The sequence below is a fragment of the Lontra canadensis genome, unplaced genomic scaffold (genome assembly GCF_010015895.1).
Source record: "Lontra canadensis isolate GAN:19392208 unplaced genomic scaffold, GSC_riverotter_1.0 scaffold98, whole genome shotgun sequence".
NCBI classification, from domain to species: domain Eukaryota; kingdom Metazoa; phylum Chordata; class Mammalia; order Carnivora; family Mustelidae; genus Lontra; species Lontra canadensis.
The window spans coordinates 5,689,756-5,714,882 of NW_022631092.1; the positions used below are offsets into that span (position 1 = coordinate 5,689,756).

A 25,127-nucleotide genomic window follows, 5' to 3' on the forward strand; every position below is an offset into this window, starting at 1 on the left:
AAGAGTGAAAGCGCACGGGCAAGGGGAGGAGCAGGGGGAGAAGGATATGCAGACTACTCGCTAAGTGGGGAGCCCAGCTGTGGGGCATGATCTCACAATCCTGAGATCATGACAGCTGAAATCAGGAGTTCAGGGCTCGATTGACTGAGCCACCCAGGCACCCTACAGCTAAAATATTTCTTTTACTTTTTTTTTTTTTTTTTAAGATTTTATTTATTTGAGAGAGAAAGAGCACAGAGAGAGAGAGTGAGATAGAGAAGCAGACTTTCTGCTGAGCAGGGAGCCCAATGTGGGACTCTATCCCAGGACCCTGGGATCATGACCTGAGCCAAAGCTAGGTACTTAACTGAGCCACCCAGGCACTCCCATCTAAAATATTTTTATTTCAACATGTAATTAATATAAATATATACTTGTCTGACTCCTCCTCTAGATAGTAAGCTTCTTAAGTAAACAAAAGTATTACCTGCTAGTAGCATCCCCAGCACCTATCACAATGTCTGGTTTTATAGAAAAAACCCAGTAAGTGTTGGTTGATTAAAGGGTATTAATATTTGTTTTTTATAGTGCCTTGTACAGTTCCTTAAACTGATCTAAAGCACACAAATGCAAGCATTGCTGAGTATAACCAATGATTTATAAATTAATTAGGTGTGAGTAGTCATGTTTCCTTTAAAGATTAGTTGTATTCGATCCATTTCCACAGCGAATTTGAGACAAACTGGGAGTGGTCATACCTTTCGTATAGGCTTATTGAAAGTAAAGGTTTCTTGGGGCGCTTGGGTGGCTCAATGGGTTAAAGCCTCTGCCTTCGGCTTGGGTCATGATCCCGGGGTCCTGGGATGGAGCCGCACATCGCACATTGGGCTCTCTGCTCAGCGGGGAGCCTGCTTCCTCCTCTCTCTCTGCCTGCCTCTCTGTCTGCCAAATAAATAAATAAAATCTTAAAAAAAAAAGTAAGTAAAGGTTTCTTGGGGAAAGATTCTTTATAATTACTACAAATATTGATAGTACAGGACCATAGTCTCATATTTATAATTATGAAGTCCGAAAGCAGCTGAAAAAACTGAAAGGCTTTTTGTAATTCATTTGACAGAAAACTCTAACCTGAACCTATTATTGCAATTTAAGATTATTTATATGTTTCACTGTATCCTTATTAATGTGTTTTGATTTTGTGGTTCTATCTATGACCTTGAGAGGGCATTTGAAAAACATAGTGTTTATACCTTTATAAAATCTGAGAAAAATAGGAATTCTAAAAACACTTAGTCCTGAGGATTTCAGCTAAAGAATTCTGGATTTGTACGTCTTTCTTCATTTTCATTGCATCTTCTGAGCTCATGTAACCATTATTATTTTAAAACAGTTACAGTAATTCCATGTAGCAGACCTCCCCCAAACCCAGTGCCTTAAAGAGTGTTTGTTCTGACTCGGGGCTTTGCTTCAAGGTATAGGACTATGGATCAGCTAGGGCAGTTCTGTTTTGCATCTTTTATTCTGGGGCCCAGGCTGAAGGGGCAGTGACTACCCATGGTAAGCTCTTCTCAAGGTGACAGTTGAACTAAAAGAAGTCAAGTCCAACCGTAGAAGCACAGTTCAGGGGGCACCTGGGTGGCTCAGTGGGTTGAGGCCTCTGTCTTCGGCTCAGGTCATGATCCCAGGGTCTTGGGATTGAGCCTCGCATCGGGCTCTCTGCTCGGCGGGTAGCCTGCTTCCTCATCTCTCTCTGCCTGCCTCTGTGCCTGCTTGTGATCTCTCTCTGTCAAATAAATAATTAAAATCTTCAAAAAAAAAAAAGTTTTAAGAAGCACAGTTCAGGTGTCTGGGTGTGCTACATCTGCTACGATCCCTTGGACCAAAGCAAGTCAGATGATTGTGCCGAAAGGCATGGGGAGGCCAGCAGACTGCACCCACCTTGAAGCCAAAGCAAGTCTCAGAGCCAAGCCCAACATCACTGGAGTGGAGAAATATATTTCTTCCTCAGGGATGCCTGGGGAGGGAGTGAATATTTGCTGAATAATAATCTAATCTACCACAGATGGCTCACAGAAGTAGAGTGGGATAGAAGGAAGAAAAAAATCACCAAATAGATGGATCACACTATCCTTGCTCTTTTTAGAGTCTTCCACCTTCACAGAGCCTCTTGTAGGACTGGGGAACTTATTTGCTCCCCAGTCTCTTGAAATTCAGAGTCTTTCCAGCATATATTCTGGAAATTGTAAGTTAATTTCAAATTATTTTTATTTAACTAACTATGAATGCAGTTTGGGGATTGGTTACATTTATTATTGGATGTGAGCTTTTGAAAACTCAAATAGAGGCTCTCCCAGCCCATTCGTGCAGTCAGAACTTAGGCTGTCTCTGCAGGAAGAAGCTGTCAAGGTAACACTAAGGCTGATTAAATCAACTTTCATGGAAAAAGAATAAATCACAAGTTCATTTGAAACCTAAAAACCTCTTAGCATCACAATACAAACATATTTAAACATACTTTTCATGGTTTTCTTGTTTTCTTTTTAATTTTTATCTATTTGTCAGAAAGAGAGTAGGCATGCTTGAGCACAAGCAGTGGGGAGTGGCAGGCAGAGGGAGAGCTTTGCTCCTTTGATACTTTTTGAAGTGCGGATGGATAGGTTTTTCGTAGATTAAGACTTAAATTCAGCACATCAAAGCCTTGAGATTATTCATATTTTCCTGGGTGTGTGTTTGTTTGTTTGTTTTTAGTTTCTTTGTGTATAATAGAAATTGTAGTTGCCCATCAGAAAAAGATTTCTTTTTCCTTTTATCTGATTTTGTAAGTGTCTTGACAAAAAGGAAATGGATGACTGTGAATTCAAGTGTTATGCTCTGTCAGTCTCAGAAAATCTTTAGCAGGTGGCCAGAGAGAGAAAACAGCCAACTCTGGTTCTGTCCCTCCTCCCTTTGCAGTCCAGGTCACAAGATCCTCACTTCCCAGCAGCTATCTTTTTTTTGTTTTCAGGGCAAGAATGCTAAGAATGTTATAAAATCGCCGAGTGTCTTTTGCCGTGCTGCCTGGACAGACAGCCTTCTGGCCTCCTTCATGCTGTCATCAATTGTTTTCAGCTGTTACTGGACCAGAATCAAATCGGGCTTTGCCTGTGCCTTTCTTTGTACCAACAATGTTTGTTTGTTCCAGGCCTGACTGAAGACCTAGCCCCTGTTACTTGCCTCTGCTTCCTACTAAGCTCCATGTAAAGAGCAGCTCTTCCCTCCCTGGAGGGGAAGGAAAGGATCCTTTTCAAAGCGTTAGTGGAAGCATGAGCTTTCCCTAATTGAACTGGAAAAGACGTGGGCTGGGCATCAGAACACCTGGGTTCTGGAACTGATGTTATTTGCCTCATAATCAAGCACTGCCAAATTCGTTCACCTTTCCTGACCCGTAGTTTTCACATGTAAATACAGATGTGCCTTTGAAAATGCTATCAGGATATGCTAAAGTGACCACGGTATTACTGATTTCTTCCAAAATTTGTCTGAGAAAACTTCAGTATGATAACCAGTTTGTGTGGTTTCTTGTGATAGCTGAACAGATCCTGTAAACATAAGGCCTAATAATGGAAACCAAATTAAAATGACCAGATTCTCATTACAACTTATTTTTTTAAATAAATACTAGTCGGGGAGCCTGGTGAGCTCAGTGGCTGAGCCGGTGGCTCAGTCGGTTAAGCATCTGCCCTCAACTCAGGTCAGGATTCCAGGGTCCTGGGATAGAGCCATGTTCAGCGGGGAGCCTGCTTTTTCCTCTGCCCCTGCCTGCTGCTCCCCCTACTTGTGCTCTCTCTCTCTCCGTCAAATAAATAAAATCCTATAAATAAATAAATACTAGGACTATATATTGGGAATGTTTTTGACACTTCAGTTTTTAATTTATAGTTAGATCAGTCATTGAAGTTTAAGATCTCATTTACTACTTTTTCAAAGATGTTTACTTCTAAGCAGCAATTTTAGTAGTAATAAAAATCTCCTCGCTCTCTGTCTGTATGTACTTTTTTTCCCCTCCTAGCTCAATATAACTTAATGCTCATTGTAAACTCCTAAAGAGCAGGGATGGTTTTACACAGAGGCAACATAGCATACTATGTGAGCCTTTACTTCGCTCCTTTGCTCACTGGATGTGACCTTGGGCAGGCGAGTAGCTTCTCTGTGCCACATTGTTTTCATATGTAAAGTGGGTGAAGTGAATATAATTAGGTAAATCCTCTCAGTGTCTGTCTCTGAGTTTTGATATAAATAGACATCCAGTAAACTCCTCCTTAGTCAATGGACAGTCACTTTTCTTCTATTTTATCTGTAAGTGTAATATACTGTATTTACTTTTTTTTTCTTTATTTACTTTTTATTTTTGCTTGCATGGCCCTTTCTTGCTTCCTTTGCTTGTTTCATTTGGCTAACACTATCTTATTTGTTAATTTTGTTTCTAAGGGATCAAATGCGAATATTAATCACAGATTTCTAAGGGTTTTTCTGTAATAGAGGTGTACTTCAAATGATATGGTATAGTCTTCAGGGCAGCCAGAAGGAGGAACCAAGTGCAGCTTTTTCTGCTTGCCATCCTATGGCATTTCTGGGTTAGCTGCAGTAGTAGATACTGTACTAAATATTTTTATGGTAAAGAAGGAATAATATGTGCTCTGTTTGCTGGCCATTAATGCTACATCAATATCAAAACTTCAATTAGATAATCAACTTTTAAAAGTCTTAGAAGCATAAGGGCGCCTGGGTGGCTCGGTGGGTTGAAGCCTCTGCCTTCGGCTCAGGTCATGGTCCCAGGGTCCTGGGATCGAGCCCTACATCGCGATAGCTCTCTGCTCAGCCGGGAGCCTGCTTCCTCCTGTCTCTCTGCCTGCCTCTCTGCCTGCTTGTGATCTCTGTCTGTCAAATAAATAAATAAAATTTAAAAAAATTAAATTAAATTAAATTAAAAATCTTAGAAGCATAAATAAAATGTTTTTAAAAGGGGGCGCCTAGGTGGCTCATTTGTTAAGCATTTGCCTTCCAGCTCAGGGAGCCCCGCATCAGGCTCCCTGCTCTACAGGAAGCCTGCTTCTCCCTCCCACTCCCCATGCTTGTGTTCCCTCACTTGCTGTGTCTCTTTCTGTCAAATAAATCTTTAAAAAAAAAAATTAGAAGCATAGGTCAGAACATTTACTCTCACTCAGTACTATTGTACTTAGAAAATATATTTGTTCTATTGGCATTCCACCTGTCTTTTGGGTAAGTTAATATACATGCTGCCAGGACTCAATCTTATTCATTTTAAAAGTTAGGACTAGGGAAGCCTGCGTGGTTCAGTTGGTTAAGTGTCTGCCTTCAGTTCAGGTCATGATCCTAGGGTTCTGGGATCCAGTCCTGTGTCCGGCTCCTTGGTCAGTGGGAAGACTGCTTCTCTCTCTGCATGCCGCTCCCCCTGCTTGTGCTCAGTCTCTCTTTCTCTCGCTCTGACATATAAAGAAATAAAATCTTAAGAGAAAAAAAAGTTAGGACCAATGGTATGAATAACCATAAATATAGGTTTATGTCTACAAAAATCTCTGAGTATAAAATTGAAGTATATAGCAAGGTATGCATCGTGGGGGTACAGCTCAGTGCATCTTCACAGACTGAAATCCCTGTGTAACTAGCACTCAGATTGAGAAACAAAACATTACCAATACCCCCAAAAGCTTCCCACATCCCCCTTTGAGCAAATAACCACCATAAAAGTAAGTGTTCTCTATTTGTACTTTTAATTCACTTTATTTTAAAACAAACTTACATTAATTGTGTCTTAGTATTAATTTGTAATCCCTTGATCCATGTCAGTTAATCATGGGCTGAAGCTGGAAGGGAAGAGAAAGGTTGGCATGGTATATAAAACTATGTGGGACAGAAGATAAGCATACCTTGATTAAAAATTCGTCATGGTTTAAGTGATCTAGATACATGTGTAATTAAGAGTTAATTTGAACTCAATACTAGAGAAAAAGTTACTTTCCTTGTTTGTTTTTTAACCTGCTTTCTGTGTTTTTGATGAAAAAAATCACTAGAATATAAAAACAGTATTTAGAGGATCAAGGATCCTGAAGTTGAAAGTGAAAATGAAATATGAGTTTGACAAGATACTTTCATGTGAGTGTGTACATGGTAATGTTTTAGTCACTATGAATGAGAATACTGCTTAGATACACGAACAGATTTCTTTCCTTCTATTTCTGAAGACTTTCTATGAAAAGGAAAATTGAATGGAACTAGAGGGTATTATGCTAAGTGACTTAAGTCAGTCACAGAAAGACAAATACCATATGATTTCACTAATGTGTAGAATTTAAGAAACAAAACAGATGAACATAAGGGAAGGGAAGGAAAGATAAAATAAGATGAAAATTGAGGGGGAAGCAAACCATAAAAGACTCTGAGCTCTGGGAGACAAACAAGATTATTGGAAGGGAGGTGGGGGTTGGAGGGAAGGGGTAATTGGGTGATGTGCATTAAGGAGGACACTTGATGTAATGAGTACTAGGTGTTATATGCAACTGATGAATCACTAATTTCTACCTCAAACGAATTTAAAAAGAAAAGCAAAGTTGAAATCCTAAAGAATTGGCTGATGGAAATTAAGGCAGACAGCACATGGGAATGTGTGTCGTTCCCCCCCCCCTGCCGCCCATCTCCCACCCCACCAGGAGAGTGAACTCTGGGAGACCGAATGATGTATGTAAATAAGGCTGTGCCAGGATGCAAGAGAGAGACCTAAGGCTTGGAGTCAGGAGTCTGTGATTTTTGTCCTGGTCTGCCCAGTTGTGTGATTTTAAGCAAGTCAGTGAACTTAGGTTCTCTTCTGCTTTTGTAAAACAGGTATGTTACCCGTCTACCTGGGCTTGGGCATTTTGGTAAGGATAAAATGAGATGACAAAATTTTGCCAAAGTAAAAGCACTAGACAATTTTATGGAGATAGAAAGCTTAGGTTGAATTAGTCAGCATAGAAAAAGGAATGTTGATGAGAACATTCTTTAATATCATTTAGCTCTGTTTGCTCTAAATCTGAAATCATTAGATATTTTTTGATTAAAAGTATTTGGTTTCTCAAGTAGATCTACTGGTTGCCAAAGAGATATCTTGAGCTAACAAAAAAGTTTGTCACTTGAAGTTGATGGCAGATGAATACATTTCTGGCTTACAAATTACAAATACAAAAATATTCTAAGTACTTGATTGGTGTGAATAGATTTACTCTGGGTGACCTGGTAAAATCCTATTTCAGACCTAATCCGGAAGCTCACAAGTGACAGCCTTCCAGGTCCTTAGAAAGCTTGGCTTGGAGAAGAACACATGAAAGAAAGGTTTGTTTTTCTTGAATGTAATTTACAAAAGTGTTTAAAAATGAAAGTATAATTGTAATGCACAAAGGATTATTTTCTTTTTCCCTTTTCAGAACCCCAAGAGGCTTTGTTTTCTGTGAAAAAGTATTTCTATACGGTTGCTCCAATGACAGAGTTACCTGCACCCTTGTCCTACTTCCAGAATGCACAGATGTCCGAGGACAACCACCCGAGCAATACTGTACGTAGCCAGGTACAGTGTCAGCCTCTGAAATTGCCCTTGCCAGACTATGGATTTAGTGACCACCTTCCCTCATGTCCAAGAGAGGCTGAGGGGGCTGAGCAGACTTTCTCTACTTTTCCGAGTTTCTCTATTTGCTGAACTTAAAGTGATGGTAAAGCACTGTACCATTTAGTGCTGGGGACACAAGGCTGTGTGAGACATGGGTGTTGATACAGTTCCTCCCTGCCTCGGATATTGCCTCCTCCATTAAAGCCTTCTCCAGTTTCCCCAGCTGTTTATTATTTCACCTGTATTGCTCTTACTCTACCATGGGTTGAGGACATTTTATTTGCTTTTATTTTTTCAGTGCCTTTCATGGTTCTTACTTTTTCAGTGTCTATCGTGGTTCCTGACAATGCCCAGTAAATGCTCACTGACGGAATGCACATGATGAGTGCAAGGCTAAGTGTAGAAATCCTAAGAGAGTTCAAGGGAGAGAATCAAGAAAGGGATAGTATAGGGGCGCCTGGGTGGCTCAGTGGGTTAAAGCCTCTGCCTTTGGCTCAAGTGGTGAGTCCAGGGTCCTGGGATCGAGCCCCACATCGGCCTCTCTGCTCCGCGGGGAGCCTGCTTCCTCCTCTCTCTCTCTGCCTGCCTCTCTCTGCCTACTTGTCATCTCTGTCTGTCAAATGAATAAATAAAATCTTAAAAAAAAAAAAAAAAGGGAGGGGGTGTAACCAGTGGCATGGGACACAGACATCAAATCAGCCTGCAACTCTGATAGCTAGTCATTTACAGATTCAATTTAGACCCCACAAAAGGCCTGTGAGATGGCTGGCAAATGGGTAGGATCTTTAGAGGTCGATGCGGAATTAGGGAAAATGAGGCCAACTATAAGCTATGCAGGCTGCGAGGGGTCGGGTCGGGTTGGGTGGGGTCACCCTTCCCTTTATTAGAACCAGTGAGCAGAACCAGTGGTGGAAGGAAACCGGTTCTGGGTCAATAAAAAAAGAATTGTCTCACAATTTACCATACATCTGAAAGGGTGTGGTGTAGTGTTATCTTGTCACTAAAAGCAGTCACAGAAGCTGGAAGACTGCCAACCAGATCTGCAAAGGATTAGTCTGGTTAGTTTGTGGAATGAGCAGTGAGCTAGAGCAGCAACTGGATAGCCTGGAAGTTCCCTTCAGACTAATATTTAGGATTCCAGTCAAGGGTCAACATGTGAGGAAGAGACTTCACAAAGTAGACTTTGATGGATGGGTGAGATTAGAATAGAGCAAACCGGGATGTCATCACTGATGGAAGAAATATCACTAGTGCAGGGAGAATTTTCCTAAAATATAAATAGACAGGGAGGCAGTATCCAGAGATATGTCATCAGAGGCAGATCACACTGTACTGCCAAAACATTTTTAATCAAGTGAAATCAAGATAAAATGATTATGGGGGAAGCCCTGAAAGGTAACACAAGCTGTAAAGGGTAGTATGTAGCCTGACAGGTGTGTGGGGGAAGGGAGAGGAGAGGAGCTGTTGCTTTCTTGGTACCTGGTGGACAGTGGGTGTTAAAAAGACTGGTTTTTGTGGCAACACGTTTGCAACAGTTGCTTGATTTGCTCCATTTTGCTATTTCCTAGGAATAGCTTTTTGAGAAGTTAGGATGAGGCCAGATCATGAAGTTTTTGGTAGTTTGGATACTACAGACTTTGTAATCATCTTTCTTTAAACTGTTACTTGAGAGAGGGAAAGTGGGGACAGCCCCAACTTAGTCTCTGGGTACCCCTTCCTTAGCTAGAGCAGCTCCTGTTTTATCTTTTATCTTGTGGATCCATTTGAACAAAAGATTCTACAACTAACATATTTTTGGGGGAAAAAAAAAACAGGTATATGTCACTTATGCGTCCCAAACCTCTCACAGGGGTCTCATCTCAATAAAATCTGGTCTGAGGTCTTTTTTTTTTTTTTTTTTTTTTTTTTAAGGATTTTATTTAGTTATTTGACAGAGATCACAAGTAGGCAGAGAGGCAGACAGAGAGAGTGGAGGAAGCAGGCTCCCCGCTGAGCAGAGAGCGTGATGCAGGACTCGATCCCAGGACCCTGAGACCATGACCGGAGCCAAAGTTAGAGGCTTTAACCCACTGAGCCACCCAGACGCCCCTGAGGTCTCATTTTAACCTCCCCATCCTGTGCCCCCATGTCTGTCTTATCTCTTATCTCTCAGCACCCTCTCTGTCCCTGACTGCTTCCTCAGTTCTGTCTGTGGGTCCTGAATTATTCTCCCAATCTTCTCAGATGTCTCCCTTCACTTGATTTATTTAGGTCATCTCCTGAGTCACCTTATCAGTGAGGCCTTGCCTTCCTCAGCCGCCCTTCCCTGCCACCCCTTACACCCTGTCTCTGCTTTCCTTGTGCATAGCACTTATCTAGTATTTCTAGCTTTCTTGTCTACTGCCTTCTTGTGTTTGCCTGCCTCCCTCTGCCGTGTAAACCTGAATCCCCAGCTCCAAAAGCACTGCTTGGTACGTAGTGAGCTCTCCATTATTAATGCACTGTTACTTATATCCCTCACCCTCAGGTTTGGTGGGGCTTTCATGGTAATTTTTTGGATTGCCGTTTTTTTTTTTTTTTTTTTTTTTTTACACCATAGTGACTAACATTAAAATAAAGGGTGCTCTGGGGGAGGTACAATTGACACAGGATTTTTATTGATAATTACATGTACTTACGTAATATTAGTAAGTCTTAGTGCTAATGTTCTCAGTGGTACCTTCCAGATCTCTTAGGGTACCACTGCTCAGAATATCATGCCTGATTTATTTAATTTTAACCCTGCCATTTGATAATGTGACATTAAATAGGTTTATCTTTTATTTATTTTCTCAAAAATATCTTCTATAGGGGCGCCTTAGTGGCTCCATCAATTAAGAGTCTGCCTTTGACTTGGGTCATGATCCAGGGTCCTGGGATCAAGCCCCGCATCAGGCCTTCTGCTTATTGAGGAGTCTGCTTCTCCATCTCCCTCTCGCCCTTCCCACCCCAACTCGTGTTCTTTCTTGAACGCTCTGCTTGCTCTCTTAAACTAAAAAAAAAAAAAAAAAAAAAAAATAAGTTTTTTAAAACTTAAAAAATCTTCTGTATACATTCTCATACTTTCCAGTTACCACTGGATAGGTATTAGTCCTGTTTTATTTTATTTTGATTTATTTATTTATGGAGCACCTGGGGGGCTCAGTTGCTTAAGCATCTGCCTTCGGCTCAGGTCATGATCCAGGGGTCCTGGGACTGAGCCCCACATCAGGCTCTCTGCTCATTGGAGAGTCCGCTTCTCCCTCTCTCTGCCTCTTCTCCAGCTTGTGCATGCTCAAACACTCGTGCTCGCTCTCACTTCTCTCTCTCAAATAAATAAATAAAATACTAAGAAAGAGAGATCTGTTTATTTGAGGGGGCTGGTGGAGAGAGAGCAGAGGACAGGGCAGAGAAAAAGAGAATCCTCAAGCAGGCTAGCTGCTGAGCCTGAGCACAGAGGCTGAGGCAGGGCTCAATCCCAGGACCCTGAGATCATGATCTGAGCTGAAATCAAGAGTCAGACACTTAACCAACTGAGCCAGCCAGGTGCCCTATTCCCCTTTTATAGTTTAAATGCTTGTCCGGGATCACATAGAAAGTTAAATGACAGACCTGGAACATAAAACTGTATTTTCTAATTTCAAACTTCCTCCAGTGTTCTTTCTGTTCTCCCAACTATCTCTTAGCCCAGAAAAATGTGAGAATACTGAAAGGAGGAGATACTGTATGAAAAAAATTCTGGGGAAAGAAAGCACTAAGTGTATATTCATTTAGTACCAGTGTACTTAGAAAAAGAAAGAAACCCAAAGAAAAAGGAAAAGAATCTCATTGTTAGCTTTTAGGGCTATAAAGAAGCCATTGTGTATATGCTTCAGTGTTATGAAAAAATGGGGGAAAGTCCAAATTTAAATTGAATGTAGATGCCTGTTTTTGTGGATTAATTGAAAGCAGCTCTTTTATTTCTCCTCTTGGATCCTGGATTTGTTAAATACAAGCACATGAAGACGAGCCTCTGCAGGCATAAAAAAGCCTTATCAGGCTTATTTCTTCTTCATTTGCACAGTGGCTAGTTAAGAGGAATCCAGGAAATTGAGAGATATAGAAAGTTGCAATCTTTCCACACTGCTCAGGAAAGGAAACTAGCATCTTGAATGTCTTCAGTATGTTGGACTCTCTGCAAGGTACTGTGGCAAACATTAGTTCTAGGGCCTTAGATTTTGGAGACATTCACCATAAGCGAGCAGATTTTCCTTCAGTTGTCCCCTTCTTTGAATTAAAGTGCTATTAAGGTCTAATAAGGTGCATCTCTATATGAATATATCCTCTAGAGTATACAAATAGGCTATTTTACATTAAATATTACAAAAAGAAATGAGCATTCACTTAAAAATATTTCTGAAACTGGAAAGAAAATAACTTTCCTACACAATTTATTCAAATATCAGTGTCAAGAAATGGATTTACTATTCCTTTCCTCTACTCAGTATCTTCCTCCAAGGTCAGGAGCATCCCTAGTCTTGAATTCCTTTTATGAGGTAGTCCTTTGAGTTTGGGAAAGATATATGAGGATAACCAGATACTGAAAACTGTTCAACACCAATGAATTGGAATTTAGGGGTTATGGCTGAGTGATGTACAAATAGATCCCTCACAGGAAAGAACTAACTTTGATCCAGTTGTACTTTGAAACAGCTGTGTATAGTTTCAGTGCTTCATTTTTCCCATCTGTAAAATTAAGATAGTTTACTACATAGATTCTTTTTCAGTAGTTTTGTTGTGACCAGGAGTTAGGGTTGCCAGCTGTCCTGGTATGCCCGAGACTGATAGGTCCCTGGAACACAAGACTTTCAGTTTTAAAACTGGGACAGTCCTGGGCGCCTGGGTGGCTCAGTGAGTTAAAGCCTCTGCCTTCAGCTCAGGTCATGAGTCCAGGGTCCTGGGATCGAGCCCTGCATCGGGCTCTCTGCTCCGCGGGGAGCCTGCTTCCTCCTCTCTCTCTGCCTGCCTCTCTGCCTACTTGTGATCTCTCTCTGTCAAATAAATAAATAAAATGTTAAAACTGGGACAGTCCTGAGAAAATAGGATCAAGTTGATTACCCTGTCAGAAGTATAATGAAATCATTTTGGATCTGATTAACCCAGTCTAACTCAATTAATTAGATGACTCTGTTGTGTAACTTCAAGCATTATTGCAGTGATATAGTGTTAGTGTTCACGCAGATAAAACATTTTTCTCTTTCCAGAAGTGAAATATTGCCCATGACTTCATTCTTCTATCCTTAGCAGATACGTGATAGGCTGCCTTAGCCCAGAAAAGATGTTTTCTTTTTGTAAGCTCTTATGGGTAATCCTATTCACAGTAAAGGGAGTTGAAGTTTGATGAGATTAGAGAGCTGAAAAATCGTGTTTTTTTTTTTTAATTTAAAACTCTAAATTTTTAAATTTAAAAATTTAAAAATTTTTATTGTGAAATATTTTAAGGATATAGAGAAAGTATGACCAATAATATAATAAGCACCCATGTACCTACCACCCAACTTTATTAAACTTTAACATCTTGTCTTTTTTGCTGTGTATGTTTTATTTTTGAAGATTATTTTCACTAAACTTTTTCTGTTTCTGTTATATATTGATCTACAGAAACAAAATCCAAACCAAACAAAATTTTGCAATTATTTTGAACAGATGGTCTAGTTCTATAACAAAAAGAAATTACAGATAAAATTGAAGCACCTCTCCCACATTCACCTTCTTTTCCCTGAATAGTAGTTACTATCCTGAATTTAGTACTTACCATACTATATTTATGAACATAAATGATATTTAATATATCACTTTGCATGTTTTGAAAGTATATAAAGTATATGTATTTGTGTGTGAAAGTTGTAGAAGAAAATTTACCACATTTTTTAAATGTGTAGGTACATGTTACAGAAAAAATATGTTTTTGGAATTGATATATTGATAGATGCATATACCTTTAGTTTTTTTTATTTTCTCTTTATTTTGTGAATATACAAAAATGTATTTTTTTATTTGTAGGTATTTAGTAGTTTCCAGTTTTTCACAGTAACCAACAGTGTTTCAATGACATTCTAATTCATTAAACCTGCACGTGTGTGAGTTTCTCAGTGATAATTGCTGCCATTGGGCATATAGATCTTAAACTACATTAGAGATTGCCAGTATGCCTTCCAAAGTGGTTGTATATCAAGAGTGTGCAGCAGTTTTCATTTCTCTACATCCTGGCTAGTTCTTGGTATTGTCTGACTTAGTGTGTATTAGGTGGATGGGTTTGAAATGATCCCTCATGTTATTTTACTTTATTATTTTTTAAAGATTTTATTTAATTTGATAGAGACATAGTGAGAGAGGGAATACAAGCAGGGGGGGGTGGGGGAGAGGGAGAAGCAGGATTTCTGCTGAGCGGGACTCAATTCCAGGACCCTGGGATCATGACCTGAGCCAAAGGCAGACACTTAATGACTAAGCCACCCAGGCGCCCCCTCTCCCTGCCCCACCATGTTATTTTAATTTTATTTCCCTAATTTCTAATAGGGTTGGTGGAGCCTTTTTCCTTATGCTTATTGCCCATTTCCATTTCCTTTTCTGTGAATTGTCTGTTTATGTTCTTTGCCCATTTCTCTTTTGTCCTTTTTTTTTTTTCCCTTTTCTTTTTCTTTTTTGGTTGTCTTTTTCTTACTGATTTTTTTGAAATGTATATTTTGGTGGGGAGGAGGGATGCTAATCTCGTGTTGGCTTTATACTTCTGAAATATTTTCTCCAGGTTTGCAGCTTCAGTTTGTTTATGGTGCATAGTTGAAATGTTTTAAGTTGGTGAGTTAGTCTTTCCTTTTAAAAGTGAAATTTATTTGTATTTTTTCAATTAGAAATAGTTTAAGAGGGGCACCTGGTGGCTCAGTTGGTTAAGTGTCTGCCTTAGGCTTAGGTCATGATCCCAGCCCGGAGTCCTAGAATCAAGCCCCACATCAGGCTCCCCAGTGAATGGGAGCCTACTTCTCCCTCTCCCACTGCCTGCCACTCCCCCAACTTGTGTTCTCTCTCTCTCTCTCTCCCAAATAAATAAAATTTAAAAAAAGAAATAGTATGAGAAAAATTTGCAGTGTAGATTATCAGTCCTGAATATGATAAAAGCTTTTCCATCTCTTATAAAGGAAGACTGAACTAAACTAGCATAGAGAACACTGCAGTGTTGTCCAACTAGTTTAGCTGTTCCGTTCATTGTCTTACATCTGCATCAGAAAAATAAAAATAGAATATTAGTGATGTTGGTGATTTTCCCCTTATATTTTTCTAGATGTTCTCTAATATATTTATCTCATAATTTTAAAAGAAATCTTTGTGTTTTTAAATTTTTATTTTTTAAAAATTTACTTATTTTAGAGAGAGCAAGCTGGGGGGAAGGGCAAAGGAGGGTTTTGTTTTGTTTTTTTTTAAAGATTTATTTATTTTAGAGGAACAGCTTGATGGGAGGAGGGGCCAAGGGAGAGTGAGAATCTCAAGCAGTCTCCCTGCTGAGTGCAGAACCCGCCGTGGGGCTTGATCCCACAATCCTGAGATCACGACCTGAGCTGAAACCAAGAGTCGGATGCATAACTAACTATGTCATCCAAGCACCCCTTAAAAGATAACTTTTATTTTATTTTACTTTTAAGATTTTATTTATTTAACAGAGAGAGACACAGTGAGAGAGGCAACACAAGCAGGGGGAGTGGGAGAGGATGAAGCAGGCTTCCCGCTAAGCCATTCTACAGCTTAAGACTGAAATGTTTATAATGCATTTTAGAATATTTTCCTCAATAATAATAAAAGTTTTTGGATTTAACCTTTAAGCTTTGATTATCTGCAAAACCAACCCATATAAAACATCTTAATTGCTACTGATAACAGATGCTTGTTGACCCCATCTAGTCTGTAAAGTCTCTATAAGCAGAACTTTGTTCATGTTTCTGCCTTTGGAGTTTATTGATCACCCAGTATCTCTAAACCAGTTCCCTACAAGTCTCCCAGGTTTTTCTCACACTAGCAAGAACACTTTTAAGTTTTGTATCTGCGAATAAAAATCTGAGGTGAGTCTTACTAGCTCACCTTTTGTGTGAGCGGCTTCTCTGGGCTTCGTGGTCTCTGGACACACTTCCCTTAGCCATCTTACATCTCGGCTGTTGCTGCCATGTTATGTCTGTGCTGCTGTCACCCTGTGGGGCAGAGCTCCAGTTTTATGTAGAATGGCTCAAACAATGTTTCAGTATGTCACAAGGACTAAGCCAAGACTTCATTCTATTCTTTTTCCCTCAACAAATTGTCCCTGCTTCCTTAGAGATGGCATTCAGTCAAAAATTTTACTTCTTTCCATTAGTTTACTCATCACCTCACCTGGAAGCTAGCATGAACTTCATGTTTGGTTTTGCTGTTAGTTGGCTATGTCTGTAGGGACTGGAGTCTAGAAGGTAAACTAATGACAACTATTTCTGACAAAGGCCAAAAAGCTTACAAGTTGTGAAATAGTTGAAGTTCTTGGTTTCCTAAATGTATTGTGTAGGTTGGTTATTAAAGTAGCTCTAACAAGAACATTATCTGGGCCTTTTTCTGTAGTTTGTGATCCATTGTAATCCTTAGGTTTACTTTTACTGTACCTATTAAAATAGTTTATATGGTTTTATTTTGATTTTGGTGCAAAATTTTGATTGCTAGAGCTCTTTTTCCTTGACCAGTCATTATTCTTTGCCAGAAGTCAGCCTCCATGTCAGCTGACATGATAGGAATATACTAAAACTAGAAGAAATTGAAAATACAAACTTCAGAAGAGTAGAAATTCATGTTTTGATTTGATGTGGACTTGGATCTTTTATGAGGATTAGCAGACACCTTAGTTTCCTAAGAAACCTGTGGATTTTTTTTTAAGTAAGTCTTAAGATTTGCTTATATTGTTTACTAACCCTTTTTAAATGTGTACTAGAGCAATGATTTTTTAAACCTTTGTGTACATTGGAATCCCCTGGAAGAACTGTTAATAAAAATTCTCTGGCCCCCAAACCTAAAGTTACTGATTCTATAAGTGTGAGATGAGACCACAGAATTTGCATTTCTGACCCATTCCCAGATCTTGTTGGTACTTTTGGTTTACGGTTTAGGAACTAATTTATTGGGTGAAGAAATAAAGGGAGAGTGATATCAGAGAAAAATAATTAGATTTAAAAATAGGATATTCAGGGACACCTGGGTGGCTCAGTTGGTTAGGTGACTGCCTTAGGCTTGGGTCATGATCCTGGAGTCCCAGGATCGAGTCCCGCATCGGGCTCCCTGCTCGGTAAGGGAGTTTGCTTCTCCCACTGACCTTTCTCCTCTCATGCTCTCTCTCTCTCTCATTTAAAAAAAAAAATAATAATAATATATTCAGTATTTTTATTCATATTAGTTTATTCTGACCCAAATTTTCTAGACCTTAAAGAAATTATCAACAGCCTTTTTGATTTACAGTAGAAAAAAAAAATCAGTCATTTTTACTAAAAAAGAGGCCTTAAAGTAGTAATCCATTGAGAGATCAGTAAGGATTCTCTATATAAAGCAGTTGCTGAAGAACACTTACACGAGTCTGCTACCTTCAACGGCTAAATTTACGTTAAAGTATGTTTAGTCTTGGGTTGTCTGGATGGCTCAGTGGGCTAATAAGCCTCTGACTCTTGATCCCAGCTCAGGTCTTGATCTCAGGGTCATGAGTTCGAGCCCTGCACTGAGCTTCATGCTTGTGCATGGAGCCTACTTAAAAAAAAAAAAAAAAAGAAAAGAAAAGTATGTAAAAAAGGTATGTTTAGTCTTTACAAACTAAGGTTATCTGCATTATCTTTTTTTAATTCAAAACATTAAATGGAAAGAACTTTATTAAGTTGTTAGTGAATCATAGACTGGCAGAACTAACTTTGTTTTCTAAATGATGATGGATCACTTTTTTTTGAGTGTGAGAAATTCTATAAAATTAAACAGCAGACAGACCTATAAGCTATTTAGTGTTTAAGTATTTGGGACCTTGAGAAAATAAAGGAAAGGAGTGATCTAAATTTAAACTGAACTGGGCCCAATAAGCCTTTGACAGTGTTGTTATATTGTATAGTAATGAATAGTAATGAATTTTCCCAGTTATGTCAAAATGAAGTAAGGAGAAAGAAAACTTAGTCTTGATGACCTCCAGAGGAACATGCTTCCTTCTGCATGAGAGTAGTCAGAGATCTCTGCCACAGATCTTAAGAGTTTGTCCAAAACAAAACAAAACAAAAAAACCCCCTCTAGGTTCAAGCCTAACACAACAGCCCCATAAATATTAAATGTTATCTTTAACCAGTTACGTCAACTGTTCAGGGAAATGACAGCCTTCCTTCACGTTAGAGTAATGGTTAAACCTCTGACTTCAGGGAATCATGAATCTTGGCCAGATGCTGGATGGAATTCTGTGTGCTGTTGGAAACATGTTGCCTATGATTAATAAATATTTTCAAGTGTTCCACATAACTTGACCGTTCTTCAGTTAAGCTACTCTTCTAGTTTTTCCTATACTGGGGTCTCAGGAGCCGCACATTTCTCACTGTAGAAATCCAGACAGTTTCCATAAAGTCTTATAGGATTATTACTTTTTGCTATAAATGAATACTGACTTTAAGTAAGTAAATAATATGCAGACTGTAAGCACATCAACATAATAAAATGCATTGTAATTTTTTAGGCATGTTGATTGTTATTACATGAAAATGCATATGTGAAACAATATTAGATTAAAAAAGCAGGGGCGCCTGGGTGGCTCAGTGGGTTAAAGCCTCTGCCTTCAGCTCAGGTCATGATCTCAGGGTCCTGGGATTGAGTCCCGCATCCGGCTCTCTGCTAAGCAGGTAGCCTGCTTCCTCCTCTCTCTCTCTCTGCCTGCCTCTCTGCCTACTTGTAAAATAAATAAAATATTTAAAAAAAAATAAAAATAAATAAATAAAAAAGCAGGACACAATATTTGTGAACATTCATTATAACTGTAAATATGTATGTTGAAAAACAGTAGATTTTGGGGTGTAGTAAGAATAAGTTGTTTTCCTCATAAAATCATTTACATTCATATGCAGCAATATAAAATTATAAACTTAAATGTGGCAGTAACTGCCATGAATAAAGTAAAAAAAATAAATTGTCAGAGGCTTATAATGCATAATGACAGGTGGATCTTAACATATAAGGAATTCCTATGAAGTCAGAAGGAACATAACTCAGAGCATTGCCAAAGGATATGAGCAGTATATAAGGAGGAAGAAGAAGAAATATAAATGTCAATAAATACATGAAAAGGCTAGTTGATCAACCTCCCTAATAATAAGAAACAGAAATGAAATCTTTTTTTTTTTAACTTATCAGTGAGCAAGGATTGAAACCCAATGCGGCTGGCTCAGTCAGTAGATCATTTGCCTCTGGATCTCTGGGTTTCAGTTCAAGCCTCATATTGGATGTAGAGATTACTTAAATTAATTAAATAAAATCTTAAAAAGAAAAACGCAGGGCACCTGGGTGGCTCAGTGGCTTAAGCCTCTGCCTTTGGCTCGGGTCGTGATCTCAGGGTCCTGGGATCGAGCCCTGCATCGGGCTCTCCACTCGGGGGGGAGCCTGCTCCCACCCCCCCACTCTGTCTACTGCTCTGCCTACTTGTGATCTGTCAAATAAATAAAATCATTCCAAAAAATATTTATTAAAAAGAAAAATGCAAAAGAAAAACCCAATGCTACTTAAGGTATGGGGAAATAGGCATTCCCATGTGCTGCTCATGGGAGTTTAATTTGTGTTTATTTGGAGGTAAGGTGTCAAGTCTGCAAATGTGGAGGTCTTTTGGAAATAATTTGACAATTAAATCTAAAAATTCACATACCTTTTTTTTTTTTCATATATGTATATATTTATTTATTTGACCCACAGAGAGCAAGGACAACCAAGGGGAGCAACAGGTAGAGGAAGCTGGATAAAGAGGCTCCGCACTGAGCACGGAGCCCAATGCAGGGCTCGATCCCAGAACCCTGGGATCCCCAAAGGCAGATGCTTAACCAGCTGAGCCACCCAGGTGCCCCTAAAAATGCACATACATTTTAACTTAAGATTTCCACTTCTAGAAATTTATCCTATAAAAATATTAGCACAAGTGTGCCAAGAAATGTAGACAAACATATTTGATGAGACATTATGTGTAACAATGGGAATTTTAAGATAATTTTAATTCTGTATTCCTTATGGTTTATCCAGTCAGTACTATAAAATAATGGTTAATAATAGGATGACTGAACTGTCTGAATTAGAATCCCTGCTCTAGACCTCCTTAGCGCTGATTTTTTGGTAAATTTTCTGGCCTTGAAGCTTCAGTTTCTTTTTCTGTTAAATAATGAAGTTTATAATATTAATCAACTCAAGAGTTTATTACTCACCTGAAGTGCTTAGCATAGTGTCCCACACGTATGTGGTCATTAAATCTTAGCAGTTATTATCATAAGTGTCATTACTCTGCTGTTTGTGGAGACAGGTATAATCTGCTGGCATAGAAAGGTATCTGGTACATTATTAGGTGACAAAAGCAAATATAGAATATGGCTTTAAAAAAAGAAATCTAGAAGTATGGGGTGCCTGGCTGGCTCAGTCAGTAGAGCATCTGACTCATGTTGACCTCCTGTTGTGAGTTCAAGCCCCATGATGGGTGTAGGTCTTACTTTAAAAATTTAAAATTAAAAAATCTAAAGGTACTTAAGATTGTTCACCATGTTCATATTGGGGGCAAAGATTAGGGAGGACAATTTTCTATGTTAGAAACAAAAGCTTGTAACACTTTTTAAAACTTGTAAAAAATGTTTCTAAACTTCTCTTTATAAACATTTTTGTTTATGTATAGTCTTTTTTTTTTTTTTTTCCTCAAGATTTTATTTATCTGAGGAAGAGCATGAGCAGGGGCAGGATCAGATGCGGAGGGAGAAGCAGATTCCTCGCTGAGCAGGAAGCCCTACTTGGGGCTTGATCTGAGGACCCTGGGATCGTGACCTGAGTTGAAGGCAGACGCTTAACCAACTGAGCCGCCCAGGCACCCCTGTTTATAGTATTTTAACTACAAAAATAAAACTTAAAAAAAGCAGGGGCAGGCAGAAAACAAGGCTTAAAAACAAAACAAAACAAAAAAAAAAAACAGGCACTACACTGTATTAAAAATACCTCCACAATTTTTGCTGCTTGAGAAATACTCTCCCTTGTTTGAGGGTCCGCATGCTTTTGGTGGCTGGAGTTGTACTTGCATCACGTTTTAAAGTTAGAAAAAGGGAGAAAGAATTAAAACGAAGCCTCTGACTTAATGGTGTAGGAGTCCCAGAGAATCTGGCTTCATAGGAATTCACTTCCCACGTACTTACCACTTCCCCTAGGACTCCACCCTCCCTGACACTTACAACATTTGTATAGTGAGTAATCCTTCCTTCTGCCACTGAAATGAAATCATTTATAATGGCTACAGCACTTGTTTTTCTAAACCTTAAAAATAACTTTTAAAGGCAAAACTGTGGAGGCAGTAATAAGATCAGTGGTTGCCCAGAGTTGTAGTGGAGAGAGAGATATATAAATAGGCAGAACACAGGATTTTTAGGACAGTAGAACTATTGTATATGGTACTATGATGGATACATGTTATACATTTTTTAGAACTCATGGAATGTGTAACTTGATCAAGAATGAACCTTAATGTAAACTATGGACTTCGGGTGATAATGGCATGTTAATATAGATTCATTGATTAGAAATGTACCACTCCGGTATAGGATGTTGATGGCGGGGGTGGGGGGGTAGTTGGTGAGGGCTGGGAGGCAAGGGCATGTGAAATCTGTCCTTTCTGTTCAGTTTTGCTGTGAACCCAAAACTGCTTATAAAAAGTAAAGTCTGTCTTTTTAGCAATGACCTACCAAGCTACACACACAGAATGTCTTTATATTTTTAATCTTTTAGAGGTATATGCTAAAATATTTACAAAGGAAATGATATGTCTGAATTTATCTCAATGCTAGATGGGTAAGGTGTATGGGAAAATAGATGGAGTAAGATTAGCCATGAGTTGGTAGTAATTGAAGCTGAGTAAACTGTACATGGGACTTCATTTTACACTTCTGACGGTATTTGAACTTTTCCCATAATAAAAAATGTTTTTTAAATTAGTCTTAAAAATAATGCTAAGTCATCATCTTAATATTTAGCTGCCAGGATTTTTCATTTTGGAAATCTCTTAGTAGTTCTAGTGTCATCCTTTTTTTTTTTTTTTTTTTTAACATTTTATCAGTTCATGAGAGCAGAGACCTTATCTATCTTTTTGACCACTATATCCCTGGCATTCGCTTTTTAAAAAATTAGTAAGCATAATGATTAAACCTAGAAACTAAAACAGTACAATAAGCCAAATACGGTCCTGAGTACCATGAGCTAATGGCAAAGGATATGAATATTTAGTTCATAGAAAAAAATGCTCATCTTTTCTAATAATAAAAGAAGTTACACCATGTTTGCATATTTAACCTATTAGATTGGTAAAAATCCAAACATTTCATAGCTTGCTTTGTTGATAAGGGCTTGTTGAAATAGGAACTGTCCTGTACTGCTTGGGTCTTTAAATTGATACAACCCATAGGAAGGGTGATTTGGCAATACATATCAGAATTTTAAATGCATATATACTTTGACCCAGTAGTTTCACTTCAGGAAACTTACCCTACAGATAATGCTTTGCACATGTGAAATAACTTGTAGGGGGCATTCACTGCAGCAGTGTTTGTAAATGGCAAAAAGTTGGAAGCATGGTTATAGCAGCAGTGTCCACAATAGCCAAAATATGGAAAGACCCAGATGTACATTGAGAGATCAGATGAATGAATAAAGAAAATGGTGTGTGTGTGTGTAATGGAATTTTTACTCAGCCATCAAAAAGAATGAAATTTTGCCATTTGCAACCACATGGTTGGAACTAGAGGGTATTAGGCTAAATGAAATAAGTCACAGAAAGACAAATACAGTATGATTTCACTCGTGTGGAATTTAAGAAACAAAACAGATGACCATAGGGAAAGTGAAGGAAAAATAAGATGAAAATGGAGAGGGAGGCAAACCATAAGAGATGCTTAACTCAGAGAAACAAACATCGTTGCTGGAGGGGAGGTGGGTAGGGAGATGGGATTATTGGGTGATGGGCATTAAGAAGGGCACTTGATGTAAAGAGCACTGGGAGTGATATGCAACTGATGAATCACTAAATTCTGTCCCTGAAACTAAAATAATGCAGTATATGTTAACTAAATTGAATTGAATTTAAAAAAAGAAAAAAAGATGGAAGCAAGTTAAATGTCTGTCTTTAGGGGATTGGCCTAATACATTATGATACGTTCATACACTGGTTATGTAGCTGGTTTAAAAAGGTTTTCTGGGGGGTGCCCGGGTAGCTCAGTCGTGGAGCATGTGCCTTTGGCTCAGGTCATGATCCCAGGGTCCTGGGATGGAGCCCTGAGGGCTCCTTGCTCAGCGGGGAGCCTACTTCTCCCTCTCCCTCTGCCTGTTGCTCCCCTGCTCGTGCTCGCTCTATCGAATAAATAAATAAAATCTTTATAAAAAAAGTGATGTTTAAAGTTTTTCAAAGTTAAGCAAAGAAAGCAAAGTGCAGGAGAGTGCATTTATTGTACTAAAATAATTTGTGTAAAAAGGGGGAATGAGAATATATATTTGTATTTGCTTGTATATACATCAAGAAACTGCAGAGAATAATGACAGTGGTAACCTGGAGCATTATATAATTAGTTATGTGGGAGATTTTTTTTATGTTATTCCTTGTTACATTCTTTGACTTTAGAATCATGTGAAAATTTTACCTGTTTAAATAAACTGTATTTTAAAGAAATTGAAACATATAGTCAATTTTATTTTAGTTTTTTTTTTTGAAACATACAGTCAATTTTAAAAATAGTATCAAATGTACTATAAAGAGAAAGGGTGAGTTAAACAGTGCTCTCCATCCCATATCAGCTTTAAGGGTGGGGCAGGGTGGGGTTGGCTCATGTTCATTAGAAACCAGAACATCCAGTTGAGTACTGTGAATGAACATATTATGATTGCTTCTTTCATGCTAGACTTACCCAATTAAACTGTTCATGGAGCCTAATAGGACAGCTGTGGTGCCATAGAAAGAACAAAGATTTTGAAGCAAGAAACTTGAATTTGATTCCTGTTGTCTACTGTTTTCTGGCCTTGAGATTTTAAACAAATTATTTTAACATTAATCTACCAAAACCTCTCTATATATACAAAGAATAAATGAAATAATGTGAGCATGCTTTGTAAATTATTAAATACCATATAGAAAGAGCTATTGTTATGTGTATTTTGGTTTATATTGTATTAGTAATCAACCAGTAATCAACCAATTCAGTTGGTCATAATTGTATTGCTGAACATTAGTTGCAAACAAAACATTCTTGGCATATGACTTAGTTACCTCCTTCAAAAAAAATGGAAGTATGGATTTCCTCAACTTTCTTCAGCTGTCTGTCACACTGTGTCCCTGGCCTCCAGAGCCTACATTGCCTTCCTACTGGACTTTGGTCTCTCCAAAGACTTGTGTTCAGCAAAAATTACCTTTCTTATTGAGTGGTGTATATATTTCTGCCTTTGGTGCTTTGGAATAGTTTCCTTTCCGTTCCTCATAGGGTTTAAATCTTCATAAATATTTTCTGTGTGAGATCAGAGAGTTGCTACTTCCTGACCTCCAGACTGAAATAGAGGGGCTCCAGTTTCTTTGTAAAGCCAACTTTTCTCTCTCCTTCTGTTCCCCCCCACTTATCCCCTACCCTGTTCCATGAGTTATCGTCTCCCATTCTGGTTTCCTCGGTCTCTTCTGCTAGTCCTAACTCTGTGCTTTGACCCGATAAGTATGCTCAGGTCTAACACCCCTGAAACGTTTTCAAATGTGAATCCCTTCTGTTGTCACATCTTGTATTTTTTTCCTTCAAAGAATGATTGCCTTTAACTCTTCAACTTCCATTCATTCCCCAGTTCACTATGATATATGATCTTGTTACCCTCTTAACTATTTTACTTTTGTAAAAACACTGGCCAACTTTCCCCTGCTAAATTCAGTGGCTTTTCAGCTCTCCTACAGCCTGACTGTTGATGACACTGGTGACATGTACTCCTTTGGCTGCTGTCATGTATTCTTCCTGGGATTTCTTCCCTCTCCCCTGTTTTTCTCTTAATCTCTTTGGCTGGTTTTTCTCCTATCAACCTGCTGCTAAAGCTTAGGGGTTATTCACTTCTCTGCTTGGTCGTCATCCCACTCTGCTTTTCTTTCCACAGTTGTTGGATTATGTACTAACCAAGTCCATACTGTTCCTCTTTCAGTCTATACTCTCCCTGAGATTTCATTCATTTCCATAACTATAGAAACTAATGAATGCCGGACTGTACCCTTGGACTTTGC

At 38.7% G+C, this 25,127-nt stretch overlaps 1 protein-coding gene across 3 annotated transcripts in view; it reads left to right on the top strand.

The window, feature by feature from the left end:
- The window catches only part of PSEN1 (presenilin 1), a 69,944-nt gene that overhangs the window by 2,914 nt on the left and 41,903 nt on the right, over positions 1 to 25,127 (top strand). Inside the window, exons 2-3 of one of the 3 annotated variants that reach the window (XM_032837449.1) lie at positions 7,266 to 7,344; positions 7,437 to 7,576. In XM_032837449.1, coding sequence (XP_032693340.1) covers positions 7,490 to 7,576 — 87 coding nt within the window. In that variant the 5' untranslated portion in view covers positions 7,266 to 7,344; positions 7,437 to 7,489. The remainder of the gene's footprint in view (positions 1 to 7,265; positions 7,345 to 7,436; positions 7,577 to 25,127) is intronic. The other 2 variants (XM_032837451.1, XM_032837450.1) reach the window with 2 other exon arrangements.